We start from the raw sequence: 14835 nt of genomic DNA, 5'->3' as shown, positions 1-14835 counted from the left end.
AGCCCTGTGTGGTTCAGCTCATTGCACATGTAGTTGGGAGCCAGAGTGGTCTGGTGGTTCATGATGCAGGCTGGGACCTGTATGCTAGATTAAGATTCCAGCTTCATCACTTACTAACTGTGTGACCTTGGCCATGTTATCTGATGCCTCATGCCCTAGTTTTCTCAGTATAGGGTAGTTGTGGGATCACATGAGTAGGTTCAGGTAAAGCCTTTAAAATAGCTCCTGCATTCTAGCAGTCTCCATATTGCTAACTGCTATTACTTATTGCCTACCCAATAAGAGCACGCCCTTGTGTGAAGCATCTGAAGGGGGTCTCAGAGATGAGTAGGATAAGGCAGAGTCCTGCCCTTAAGGACCTTACATGAAGAGTAGATAAAGCAAAGGCATGAATAACATTGGTGCAATTGGAAAGACTGGCAAGGACCCTGAGTGGGAGACAAGCTTAGGTTTGAATTGGGAAGGGGGAAGAGAGAATAAGCCAAGATTTCATGGATGACTCCATAGTGAGGTGCCTTTTTGTGCTTGGGTGTCTAAGGATGATAGGTAAAATGGGAAAGTGAGAGAGGAGGAGAGCACCCCTGGATCAAGGAAGCAGGGTCAAAGGCATGACTTCTTGATATGCTTATAGCCTATCAAATTCATCAATCCATGTGGTTTTATAGCAGCTTTCTCAAAGCTATGCATCTATGAAGTTGTCTGAATATACCCAAACAAGCATTTTTATTTGTTGGTAATTACTGTAGCTTTTGGCTTTAATACAGATGGAAAAACAAGCTTCTATGGAGATTAAATTCTTTCCCAAGGTCATGCAGAAGAAACCTTACAGCAGGGACCTAACGTGGTCACACTGCCCAGGTTGCAGTGTCTGGAATGGCGCTTTGTTCCTAGAGGAACAAATGTTCTCCGCATAGCAGGATCTCTTTCAAGGGAAAAGAATCTTCAAAAAAGAGGAGGCATCCATTTTATTTTTAAAACGAATTATCCAAAGATTTATTTTTTCCTCTTGTGTATCAGCAATAAAAATAAAGACAGCTTGCATAACTCCATGTTGAGTCACCCAAAATCTATGTGAATGTTCTAGTCATCACCTTTGTATAAAGCGTTTGTCGTGCTGCTTGAGAAGTTCTGTGAAAGCCAATGGGAAAAGTTGAATCACAAATATATATAGAAAAAGGAAATGCTTCAGACTGTTTCACTTGTCCAGTCTATCAACCACGCACCAAATTCTAGTTCTCTTGTATTTTTTTGTTTTTGTTTTTTTAAAATTTTATTTATTTATTTGACACACAGAGAGAGAGACAGTGAGAGAGGGAAGCAGGGGGAGTGGGAGAGGGAGAAGCAGGCTTCCTGCTAAGCAGGGACCCCGATGTGGGGCTTGATCCCAGGACCCTGGGATTATGAACCAAGCAGAAGGCAGATGTCCAGTGACCGAGCCACCTAGGCGCCCCAGACCTCTTGTATTTTGAGGGACACTAGACTTCAGTTCAAGATCATCCGTTATTAATTGAGGCAATACCATTCCTTCTGGTTTCTGTCATCTTAAACCTGTCCATCACATGAAACAATGAATGGAGGAAAAGGAATAAGGACAAAATCCAGTTTGAAGGACAAATCTATTCCCTCTCATTGTTGCATTTGTAGTAATCCTCGCATTAGCAAAGGTGCTCTACTTATTCCAAGAGACTGCTGAGGAAAGTCATAATCGGAAATGTAACATCTCAGAGTAAGAAGAGCTTTCAGAGCTGACCCAGTTCCATGTAGTTGGGGAACCCTTGGGCATCCCCTAGACCCTTTCAGGGTCTGTGAGGTCACAACTGCCCCATAATAATACTAAGATGTGAGTTGCCTTTCCTGTTGTCATTATAGTAGGTGCACAGGGAGGCTCTCACTGTACATTAGGAAAGTCTGCATAACTCTGTGGACCCTCATTTCCTAAATTATCAAGGGATAATGATACAAAGGAATGCAAGAGTGAAAGATCAATTGAAGTGCCAGATAGAAGAGTAGATTTTAACGTAAAAGGAAATGAAGATTCCTTTATACAGGTTCAGTTTCCACAATGTGACTAGCCTGTAAGAAACCACTACTTGTGAAGTTTTGGTACAGTATCAAAGACTATCCTTGATTATCTGAAAAGCCTTCTCACTGTTCCACCTATATATCCATGGGGGGGTCAGATGTTTTTAATATATTTCAACTAAAGCAATATATTGCAAAGGAGTGAATGCAGAAGCTGATAGGAGAATCCAGCCAGAAATTAAAGAGACCCGCATAAATACAAAACAATGATTTTTCAAATAATTTATTTTCGTTTTAAAATAGAGGTATATTTTCACAAATATATGTGGGTTATCATTGTTGTTATAAGATAAATATTTAAAAATTTTGATTTCAAGTATGGTAAATATTGGTAGGAAGAATCCACATAAAGTCTTTGGAGTTTTCATGATTTTTAAGGTTTTAAAAGATACCGAAACCTAAATATTGGAAAACCTCTGATTTGATCAAATTATTTCACTTGACCAGTGAAAAATGGAGCCTGAAAATGTCAGTGACTTGCTCCAGGTGGTGGCGATCGTGTGGGGTATCCAGGAATGAGAAGAGAGTTTTGGATCCTCAGTCCAGTGTTCTTCCCGTTATACTATGCAACAGGGAGGCTGTTTTAATTGGGATGTTCCAAAATTTATGTGTTTCACTAAGGCTGTGTCTTTACTGGAGCCAGTCCTCAGGTGACCTGGTTAATAGTAGCACGCACAAGCACTCTGTCCAGACGGCTTGCCCACAGTGTTCACACTGGCATGGGCAGGTGGGACTTTAATAAAATCCTGAAAATACTTTATCAGAGTATTCTATTCTGATATGTGATTTAGGGGAACCGTTTTTGCCATTAGATTTGATTTTGATTCAATTTGTAATTGGAAATATACTTTAAGGAACTGTCATAAGAAGCTACGTTCAAAATGTGTGACCCCAAAAATAAATAGAATGAATCTGACTGACCAAAGGCCAGGAGAGACTTGTTTTTCCATAAGACTTTGAGATGTGATCTCCTTTCAATGGAGAAGAATGTAAAAGTTTTTCCCTTTTTGCTTTGGCTCCCAGGACAACTTGGCAACCCCACTTTGTTGTGGTTCTGTAGCCTCTTAGGGCAGGCACATTTGCCCTCTTTTCCATATAATTTATACTCCCCTGGATCCTGATTTTTATTTATTCATTTTCTCTGGAATTATTTGTTTTCTGATGAACAACCTCACCTTCTTTCATGAACTTGGTGGGTATCAATTATCAATAACACAGATAAAACCTGAGTTAAGTTTCTTGATACAGACACAGCCAGTTTGGACTTGGGAAGATAATGCTAGTGATATGTGATTTGAAGGAAAAAGTAAAGAAAACTTGGAACCAAGAGAGTCATGGTCACTCCTTCAGAACGTTTCTCTTTTCTTCTCTAGTTATGGGGGAGTTGCTCATTCCCAGAGGCAACCTTGTAGTCACTGAGGATAAACCCTGTAATGTGACTTGTCATGCATTGGGCTGGATCCCTCTCCCGGATATTTCCTGGGAGATCGGCGTTCCGGTGAGCCACTCAAGCTATTATTCTGGTCTGGAGCCCGACGACCTCCAAAGTGCAGTGAGCGTCCTGACTCTCACGCCACAGGGCAACGGGACTCTGACATGCCTGGCTAACATGAAGGGCCTGAATGCTCACAAGTCTGTAACTGTGAATCTTACTGTGGTTCAGCCTTCTTGGGGTAAGTGAAGACATTTTGCTTTATATAAAAAAAAAATTGTTGCATGCTTATACTTTATATGTGGTGCTCTTAATCAACAATGCCTAGGACAACTGTAGAGTGACCTTGACTTTGGGTAGGGATGGTAATGGGGACAATCAGCGTCGGCTTCATGACCCTATGATTCCACTTGCTTTTAAATTTCATCTTCGGTGTGTTTTTCTTTTCTATTCACTGTGGAAACCATTAAGAACTTTGACGATTATTTATCACAAAACAGCATCAGTTCAGTGATAAATACTTGAAGTCAGTGTTTCTCTGTATCTTTTAATCATTGTTTCGTTTAATCTCATCCCCTGGGCCAGTATGAGACAAGTTCTTCTAATATTTGAGGGGGGTGTAGAGATGCTATTGGATTCCTTCCAATCTTAGTAGATTATGGTTTCACTTTTTTTAAACTGGCAAATCCACAGTGTATTTGAACGTACCAAGTCTTATACTTCTTAAAACCCAACAAAGTGACATAAATGAGATGAAATCTGAGAGGAAGACAAAGTATACGAGACTCTCAACTATGGTAAACAAACTGAGGGTTGCTGGAAAGGAGTTGGGTGGGGGAATGGGGTAACTGAGTGATGGGTATTAAGGAAGGCACTTCATGTGATGAGCATGGGGTGTTGTATGCAACTGATGGATCACTAGACTCTACCTCTGAAACTAACAATACACTGTATGTTAATTAATTGATTTTAAATAAAAATAATTTAAAGTTTAGATCTCCAGGAGAACCCACTGTAGGGTCCTCGGCATACCAAAACCTTTAATTACACAGACTAAAGGGCTGCAGAGACTGCTTGAGCTCGGGGTCAGCCCAGGCCAATGAGAAAACATGCGACCCAGAGCTGGAGATTTACTTGAAGTCCTTCATTTTGCAAGAGGGTAGAAAGGGAGGCCCAGAGATGTGCTGTGCTGTATTCCAGGTCATGCATTGGGTTGGGGTGGAACAGGGGCCAGAAGCCAGGAAAGGGTTCCTCTTGGTGCAAAGATTTTCCCACTACAAAAGCAACTTTATTCAAAGTTCAGAACAAAGCTATAGCCAGAGCAAGACTGATGATGAAGAAGAAGAGGAGGAGGAGGAGGATGAGGAGAAAAAGAAGGAGGAGGAGGAGAAGGAGAAGAAGGAGAAACAGAAGAAGAGGAAAGAGAAGGAGGGGGAAGGAGGAGGAGAAGGAGGTGAGGAAGAGGGGGAAGAGGAAGAAGAAGATGAAACAGTGCTTCACAGCATTTGCCAAGTAAAGACTCTGTTTTAAGTGCTTCTCTGATGTTAACCAAATTGACCTGCACAACAGGACTATGAGTGGATCCTCATCTAGCTAGATGTTTGAATCAAGGTGTTGGTAGGGTTGGTTCTTTCAGAAGACTGTAAGGGAATGATCTCTAGTCCTCTTTCTTAGTTTCTGGTATTTTCTGGCAGTCTTTGGTGTTTCTTGGCTTCTAGAAGCATCAGCCTAACCTCTGTTTTCATTTTCACATTGTTTTTTCTGTGTGCTTCTCTGTGTCCAAATTTCTCTTTTTTTAAAATAAAGACTCTAGTCATATTGGATTAGAGGACCCATCCCATCCAGTATAAACTGATCTTAGTTAAATTATGTCTGCAATACTCTATTTCCAAGTAAGCTCACATTCTGGGAGCACTGGGGGTTAGTAGTTAAACATATGAATTTTAGGGAGACACAAGTCAACCCATGATAACGTCTCCATGAACCTCTAAAAAGCCATTCAGAGTCTACCCTGTGATCAATACCAGGGATTCTGTGCTTTGCACTGCAGGGATTAATCCTCAGTGCAGTGAGCACAAGCTTGCTCCCCTGTTGTTAGGACTTTGCCTCCTGTCTCTGACTCAGATGCCCCCAGAGAGCAGGTAGACAACAGAAATGAAAGTGTGAATGAATACATGTGTCAGGTAGAAGACAGAGTGCATGGGTCCATTGGGACACAGCCATCAAACTCCATCCACATGAAGCAGCCGTACCAGTACCAGCTTTTGCTAGCAGGAAAAGGGATCCAGGACTGCCAGATCTTTCACATGGATCTGGTGAACATCAATGCTTTTGAGGCTAAAGGATGCAGAAATCTGTGTTTCTTTTATTTTAAGTCAAGATCAACTTATTTTAGCATATTTAAAAATGTTTTTTAAAACACTTTATTTGAGAAAGAGAAAGAGAACACAAGGAGGGGGACAGCCACGGGAAGAGGGAGAAGCAGACTCCCCGCTGAGCAGGGAGCTCAAAGCAGGGCTCAATCCCAGGACCTGGAGATCATGTCCTGAGCTGAAGGCAGATGCTTAACTGACTGAGCCACCCAGGTGCCCCTCCAGTTTATTATTTTTAACAACTAAAGCATTTAGCAAAGTTGCAAGACTAGTAAAATGAATACCCATGGACCTTGACCTAGATACAACTAATGTTAATATTCGTCATGTTTGCCTTTCTCTCAGCTTTTTTTTTCCTGAACCATTTCAGAGTTTATGACAGTTTACCCCTAAATACTTCAGCATGTATATCACAAGATCAAAGGCATTCTATTTAACCACACCCAGTGTAGTTGACAATCAGGAAATGTGACATTGACACAAGACTGTTATATAATATACAGTCCCTATTAAAGTGTCACTAAGTATCCTTTATAGCAATTTTCTTCTGTAAAACAATGTCCAGTCAAGGACCATGCATTGCCCTTGGCTGTCAGGTGTAGTCTTTTCCCTTTACTCTTGAATGCTTCCCTCACCTTTTCTGTCTTTCCTGACATAAACATTTTTGAAGGGTCCAGGCCATTTTTGCAAGATGCCCTTCAATTCGGATTTGTCTGAGGTTTTCCAACATAATTTGATTTGAGGGTAAATATTCTAGGCAAGTCATGGGTAATGTCACGTGGGCTCATGATGCCGATTTTTTCTATCATTGGTAGTAAGTTTGATCATTCGGTTAATGATTTCTCCATTGTAAAGGTCCCTTTCTCCATTATAATTAATATGTATTCATTGAATACTGTATGAGTAGTTTATTTCCCAGCAGTCTTTCCCCTAATAGTTTTTGCATTCATCAATAAGTCACTGCCTGAATCTGTTGTTTCTATGGTGATTGTGAAAAAGGATTTTCTGGCTCCATCATATTTTCATATTTGTTGGTTGGTAGTCTTCTGTAAGAAGAAACTTCTCTCACATTTCCTTTTTCTTTTTTCAAAAAGTTTTAGGATGGACTCATTTTTATTCAATACGCTATGAACTCCTCCTGTCATTATTCATTTTGATGCTCAGAATGCTCCAGATTTGGCGAGCGGGAATCCCTTCCAGCTGGCTCTGGTGTCCTTTTGACCTGGCCCTATTAGTTTTCAAGCACTTGGCCCAAAATGATGTTATGAACGCCCTTTGCATTTTTCCTGTTCTATCCGGAATCAGCCATGTCTCCAAGGAGCCAACCCAGCTGGCTTTGAAGCTATTAAATTATGTTAAAGTATGGTCCAAGCTTTGAAAGGAAAGATTAAAAAAAAAGTTCCATTAACACCAAATGGAATGAAATCGATGGTTTAAACCACACATCTTAACAAGGTAACAGTGCAACAAAGAGGTCTGGTCTGATTGATGATGCCCCGTAGAGATGAAATTTTAGAGATTCACTTGCCTCCAAAGTTCTTCTTTTGTAGGGAAGGGCAAGGGGCACTTAATTTCCCCTGACCAGGTTTCATTCAGCGGAGTGCTTCCTTGGTTGGCTCGGACTAGGGAAGTTAGCAGCCTTAATGATGGCAGCTGCAGTCCCCACAGCCTCAAAGGGGAGCTCATTGGGTGCCTTGCAATGAATCTTACTTTATTGGACCCATTTGGAAAAGGGTAATTTGTTTCTAAATTATTCATCAAGATCCAGAGCAGCTGGTGGCTGGCTGCGTGTTGTGTATTTTATGCAAGTTGTAGTAGCTGAAGACCTCATTACAGCCCCGGCTGCTCCTGTCTGGGAGGCTTCCAGGAGCACAGCTGGGGGTGCAGAGAGCCCAGAACGAGCCCGCCTGTGCTGTGCAGGCTTCTCCAGGAACCGATAAGCATCCATCTTGCCACCCATCTCCTCCTGAAAGTGCAAGGAGTCTGTGTCCGTTGTGTTCCTTTCTGGAACAGCCCCCGTGAGTCGTTGCAGGGAGGACAACAGCAGTTTAGGAAGGCTAATTAGTCCAAGCCACACAATCATTGATTCTTGAAAGAAAAGCATACTGCAAAGCGTACTGCTAATGTTTTTGAAAAGACCGATTTTCTTGATTCCAGAAGCAGCACAGACTTCAAGCCCTGCAGACACGGGTACCAGTGAAAGGTGGGACCCCCTCCCCTGCCCCACTCTCGGTGCTCCCAGCTGCCTTGCTTTGTTTTCTCGCTCAGGTGTACAGGCTGTGAATCGTTAGAGCAAAACAACATTCTGGGGACGGGGAAGCACCTGGTCTCTAGAGCACAGAGATTCCTGGTTATAACCTTCCTTTTGTGAGGAGTGGCAATTTTGAGGGCAGACCCAGTGGAGGCCTCACAGTCCTGGGTCACAGCCCTGGGTCTGGCTGTGAGACTCTGGGCAAGTCGCTGACCTCCGCAGCTCAGTTCCTTGCTTGTAAAATGAGAGAGAGAAGAATAGGGCAGAAGCTCTCTCTCCCGGCTGCCGTTAGTCTCCAGGACCCTCAGCATACAGGATGGGGCTCAGGCTCCTCCCCGGAGGTTCTGACTGAATTGGTTTGTGTGCAGCCTGGAAATTGACATTTTTTTTTTCCTCTAAAGATTTTATCTACTTGACAGAGAGAGATCACAAGTAGGCCTACAGGCAAGCGGGGGGTGGGGGGGTGGGGGGGAAGCAGGCTCCCTGCCTAGCAGAGAGCCCAATGCGGAACTCGATCCCAGGACCCTGAGACCATGACCTGAGCCGAAGACAGAGGCTTAACCCACTGAGCCACCCTGGCAGCCCTGAAAATTGACATTTTTAAGAAAACTCCCTGATCACTGGGCAGTCACACCTGGGGGCTGCCCAGCAGGGAGATCCTGAAGAAGGCCTTACCTCCTGACCCAGCCTCCTGACCAAGCCTCTTCAGGTGCTTGGACACCACACAGCCTGGGCTCCGATCTCAGCTCACCTACTTACTTGCTTTGTGGCTTTGGGCAAGTTACTTAACCTCTCTGTGCCTCAGTTTTCTCATCTGTAAAGCTGAGATAATAATATCTACGTTACGGGCTTGTTGTTGGTGTGAGAAGTAAGCGGGTTAACATGTCTGAGGCACTCAGGACAGTCCCTGCCACAGAGCCCACAGGGCAGGTGAGGGGATGGCTGCTAGCCCTTGTTTCACTGATTCAGAGACCTCCTGTGTCCCCCCACAGTGAGCCTAGGAGCACACTTTGCACACGCTGCTGGTGACATTTTGTACTGATCTAGTTGGTTTCGAGAAATTCCATGTGGACTTTTTTTTTTTTTTAAAGATTTTATTTATTTATTTGACGGAGAGAGATCACAAGTAGGCAGAAAGGCAGGCAGAGAGAGAGGAGAAAGCAGGCTTCCTGCTGAGCAGAGAGCCTGATGTGGGACTCAATCCCAGGACTCTGGGATCATGACCTGAGCCGAAGGCAGAGGCTTTAACCCACTGAGTCACCCAGGCACCCCTCCATGTGGCCTTTTACAACTCTGAGCACTTCTATGAGAGCGTCTGGGAAGTACTTCCTTTTCTGCACAGATGGAAAAAGGGAAGTCCTGATGCAAAGATAAAAGTTGCAGAGCAAATTCAGTTGTGTGGTCCTGACGTGCACAGATGTGTAAGGGAACACAGGGAGGAAGGCAAGCAGTGTTGAATGTGGAGGTCATCTTCCTTGGTCGTCAGGTGCACATATACATCCTTTCCAACAACTCAAGCATTTGCCTTGAGCCATTATGTTCCCACCCTTCGCTAGCGCACAAGTCAGGGGCCAGTGCCCACACAGACTCCCCATTTCCCATAACACCTGGGCTGTATCTTCCCAAAAGATATTCCAAGTTGGACACACAAAATGAGTAGAAAGACAAGGCTCACAACCCTGGGTTTTCTCCTTTTTCTGAGTGCCTTTGTCCAGTTTACTGAGCCTCTTTGTCCCAAGAATCTTATCTGTACAGTAAAGGGGTTGGATTGCTCACAAGGTCATTCCAAGATTCTGTGCTTTCTGTCCACTGCCCTGCTTTTTATCAATATATGATCATTATTTATTTTTATTTCAATGCATTGTAAATGTACTCATTTAAAAATTAGCATCACACTGAATTGTCTACGATATATATGCATGTGTGTATTCATGTATATATCATATATGATGAATTAAAAATTATTATTAAAATAAGGAGGGTTCTTCTGTGCAGCTCTGGTTCCAAATTGTACCTCCTCATGGCTCATATGCCATGCTTCTTTGGGAGAGCTCCACTGGAGTCGAGAGAGAACGTAAGTCTTCTCTTGGTGTGAAACTCAGGGAGACTACACTGAGACTCTTAGCGTACCATGGTCACAGCATACTGGAAGCGAAAGAAAGAGCCATGTGGCTTCTGAGATAAACTACTGTTTTGGTGAGAGTTTGGGCTTTTAGAAGAAAGCGGCATCACTTTGCTAAACTTGGTAGTTAAATTAAGAGACAAGAGAGTTATGAGATCACAATATCACCTGCTGTCTTCCTTGGTTTGAGCACCAAATCCAGTGAGAGGACCCTTCCGTCTCTTCAAACAACTCCTCCCTGATGATAAGCAGCTGTTTCTGTGCTAGATCAGAGGAAAGGTCATCACGTCAAGACTTGACTGACAGAAGCTTGGCACACTGAACGTTTTCTCCAGTAAGGGAGGAAAATGCCCGGGTAGGGAATGTTTGAGTAAGTCAACAATGTGTTGACTTTTTCCAGTAGGAATCTCAATCCCATTTCTTGAATCTTGAGCCAGACCTTAATGCTTAACATCAGCTATCTCCCTTATTATGAAGGGTTCTAATATTTGCAAACTTCAGCTCGTAACAAGTTCATCAGACTGATTTAGGATGATGTCAGCCATCTTGAATGTGTTGTACCCTGCAGTGTTCTCCGCACTTTCAGACACAGCCCTAGTCTCTGAACGGCCTGGGGGGTGAGTGGGGGCAGGAATTGTTGTGGATGAGTGATCAGTGGCCAGAGGGAGCACAGAAACAGTGGCCATGAAATTTCCCTGGATCCACTGAGCCCAGAGCTCTTTGTCAATCACAAAGCTTCTGTGCAGTGATCTGAGTTTTAACTCCAGATTGTGATTATCATAAACGTGGTTTTGGACTTAATTTTTCTTTTTCTTTCTTTCTTTTTTTTTTTATCACATCCACAAGAGGGAGATTATGGGAACATCCTGTAATGTGGCAGTTTGCTTGGGAAGCGTTTCCATTTCGGGCATTCTCAGTGTGTGAGTCCACCAAACACATACATTCCAGACCCCCTGACTTGGCACCACAGCGGGCAGCCTCTGAATCTGCTTGTGTAACAACTGTTCCTGGTGATGCCTGGGAATTTTGCTGTCTGTGTAGCAAGTGGGTAACTTGTATTACTCTCTGCGTGTGAAGAGGCTGGCTTGTTTGAAAGCTCCAGTTGTGGGGCGCCTGGGTGGTTCCATTCGTTTAAAGTGTCTGACTCTTGATTTTGGCTCAGGTCATGTTCTCAGGGTTGTGAGATAAGGCCCTGCGTTGGACTCCGAGCTCAGTGCAGAGTGTTGCCTGTCCGTCTCCCTCTGCTCCTTCTCCGGCTCTTTCTCTCTCTCTCTCTCTCAAATAAATAGATAAAAATAAAATCTTAAAACTCTAGTTCTGGGGCTGAGGAGGGGTGATATGGGAAGGGCTGAATATTGTCCCCAGCACCTCCCACCTTTCCTGGGGAACTCTTTTCAATCTTTATCTGTCCCAATTCATCTCAGAAAAATGGTGGGTGATGTGGAGACCCATCCTCCCCTCCACATTCATCCTATGTGCCCAGTACGTGTCAGGTGCTTGGGATATAAGGAAAATAAGACAGTCTTTGACTTTGAGGGGACTAACTTTCATTTAGAGAGTAGCAGATGTGTAAGGAGAGCTGGAAGTGATAGCAAGCAATTTCACAAACATTTAAGGTGAAGATGAATAGGAGATTTTTTTTTAAAGGAAATTAAACAAAAAACTATCACAGGTCATGCACAGGAACTTTGCACCAAGAGCAGAAGATGCGTATATTTTTATATTATGTAATTCTTCAAAGCACAGAGTTCTCTGAGTTTTAGCACTTGCTTGGAGATTAGTCCTTGTGTTACTTTGTAGTGGAATCCTTACTTGTCCATGAGTCATAATCCAGCTGGTTGATGGTCACAGAAACCAGGGAATTCGTGATTATGTCTAACCATTGCCACAAGGTACTCTGAGCTTTTCACTTTGACACAGGATTAGCAAATTATGATTTCAAGGTCAATTTTCATGGAAAACTCTAAGGGAAAACACACAAGAATGGGTTTCCCCTATAACCGCTAGTTCCAACGAGCTGGAAAGATTGTTGATTTACAGACTGTATCTTCCCTCGCAAGAAGTCTGTGATTTCAGTATTTCCCGATGATTTGCATTTAATAAATAGCATTCATCCACAGTGAGAGTCCAACCAAGCACTCAGCTGAGTGACAGGCTATACTGAGTAGCACTTCACGTTTGAACAGATCGACTTAGATGCGACTTGACCTCAGCGTGTTTCAGGAGGGGAAACGCAATGCTGGATAGGACCTCCTTGCAGTTCTCACAACCCGGTGCTGGGCGGTGCCCTCCAGCAGGACGTTCTGTGATGAGAGCAATGCTCTACACCTGTTGGAATCGGGCACTTGAAATGTGACGAGTGCGACTGAGGAGTTGAGTATTTAGTGCCCATCATTTTGCTTCATTTAATTTGAATTTAGATAAGTGCATGGTGCGTGCTGGACAGCTCTGGCTAAGGCAGGACTGCCTTACACAAAATGGTTTTCTTCTTCTCCCTTCCCTCCTGCCCCACTCCTTGTCACTCCCCTCTGGCGGCTGCCTGTCCATTCTTTCCTCAACTCCATGACTACTGCATACAGCCAGAGGGCAAAGCGGACCTTAAAGAAGGTGGCTCCTGAAGAGCCATGGGAAACAGCAATCAGCTGATGAGAGAAGCGTTCTGCATGTGGGGTCTAGGTGGGCTGGGGTTGAAAGGCTTGTAGGACACTCCTTTAGATGTGACACCTCTACAGCTTGTCCTCATTTCTTTTGGACTCTGGATCCCTGAAGGGTGGGGACATGGAAGGGAGAACCAAACACCAGTCTTGCAGTCTTTGTCCAGCGGTAGCTGCTCAGTAAGGATTCTGTGGCTAAATAAAGGATACTGAAGTGTGGTAATTTCTACTTCAACCTGGGAGCTGTCTCCCCTTGCCATCTACCCTCCCTGGAAGACTGGTAGAGGCGCTAACCAATGGACACAGGGACTGTCGTACTCAGCGGTATTTATTGGCAGCACTAAGTATTGTAATGGAAGATCCTGTAGAGAATTGAGTATCTGAGCACGCTCAAGAGAAGTTGGCCTATGACAACCACCTGTAGTGGGCCACATAGTTATATTATTGGAAAACAAAATCTGACTTACAGGGTAGCAGAATCAGTGCTTACGTACTCTAGACAGTGGCAAGCACCAGTAAATTAATTTTTTTTTCTCTCTTTTCAACCTTATAGGCAGCATTGATAAAGCAGGGACATCCTTGCCTACCTGGGCCATAGCTCTGCTTGCAGTATCCCTGTCATTGCTTTTCATCCTGATAATTGTTCTGATTATAATATTCTGCTGTTGCTGTGTCTCCTCAAGACAAGAGAAAAAAGGTAATTTTTTGGTTCATATAGATTTGTGTATATTTTTCAACTTTTGGTACAAGCACTTGAAATCCATTAGCTCCTCAGCAATTTCATAAGATGCATTGACCTTGAGAGCGTCCTTCACTTGGAAGTGGACATTTGAGCTTCAGAGAATGAAAGGACTTTCTGAAAAGGGTTACATTCCTTTGGGGCCTGGTGTAACCCCTCCGGGGAAGACCTAGATCTTCACACTTTTGGGAAGGTGAAGAGAGAGCACCTTTCTGAGCAAAGACACCGACTACTTAAATTTTGTACTTATTTTCGAGGATGTAAGGGCATTATAATCTGCCTTTCAGGTGCTATGCTTTTTTTTTCCTATCTGAGCACAGTAAAAGATTATTTCCTATTTTGTGTAATTCCAAATTGCCTTTTGTAGGAAAATGTTGTAGTGGTAGCAAGAAAAAGAAGGTCTTCTGTCAATAAAAATAATACAGAGAAAATTAATAAAGGTAATTATGCATCTCTTCTGAATGAGGTCTTTTGGGGTACTCAAAGCAGTGACCTTGTTTGGGGGTCAGCCTTGAATTCGAGGTTGGGGTGGGCTTGTGGTAGAATTCAGCTGTCTATGACTCCAGGAACCACTGGATCTTTTTATGTGGATGTCTTAGAATTTTCCAAGTGCTGAATGTATGTCCAGCCTTACCTTTCTTTGTCTCTTAAAAGCTTACCTCTATGCCTATTTAATATTTTCTACAGTTAAGGTATTTTTCTTAAAATAAGACTTCTGATATTAGACTATGTGTCAGTTCAATTGCATTTAAAATTTTATTAATGCTAATTGTCATTCGATGAGCACTTTTTGTGGCTGTCAGTCACTGTGTTAATTACCTTACATGGAATGCCTCTGTTACTGAGATATTCTGTGTAAAGTGCAGAGTTACGCTGTATCTAGGCTAATTGTCGAGCCTGAACCCATGCGTGGATTTGCTTTGGGATTGGGAATTAATTCTGTCATACGACTTTATTCCCTAGGAAACAGAACATGAAAGGTAGTAAGCCTCTGTTGGCCCAGATTTGATGGAATTTGCTTTTACCTGGGAGATACCCTATACGCCACAGGCAGATTATTCAAATAAAATACACTGGATTTTAAGTGAAAACTATGGATAACTTAAAATTTAAGTGAGAAGTGACTAGGATTGTTCCGTGCCTTCACATTATTATTTTCAACATCAGCTGCTGTGGTGTTGAG

The 14835-nt window shown here is 43.1% G+C and overlaps 1 protein-coding gene across 2 annotated transcripts in view; it reads left to right on the top strand.

Moving 5' to 3' along the window:
• The window catches only part of IGSF5 (immunoglobulin superfamily member 5), a 46492-nt gene that overhangs the window by 18954 nt on the left and 12703 nt on the right, over positions 1 to 14835 (top strand). For both annotated transcript variants that reach the window (XM_044254945.1, XM_044254946.1), the window contains 2 exons: positions 3456 to 3755; positions 13467 to 13610. In XM_044254945.1, the coding sequence (XP_044110880.1) occupies positions 3456 to 3755; positions 13467 to 13610 (444 nt within the window). The remainder of the gene's footprint in view (positions 1 to 3455; positions 3756 to 13466; positions 13611 to 14835) is intronic.

Source organism: Neovison vison, chromosome 6 (assembly GCF_020171115.1).
Source record: "Neovison vison isolate M4711 chromosome 6, ASM_NN_V1, whole genome shotgun sequence".
Taxonomy (NCBI): Eukaryota; Metazoa; Chordata; class Mammalia; order Carnivora; family Mustelidae; genus Neogale; species Neogale vison.
Note: the sequence above shows the minus strand (reverse complement) of the source record. Positions and strands in the feature narration are given on the sequence as shown.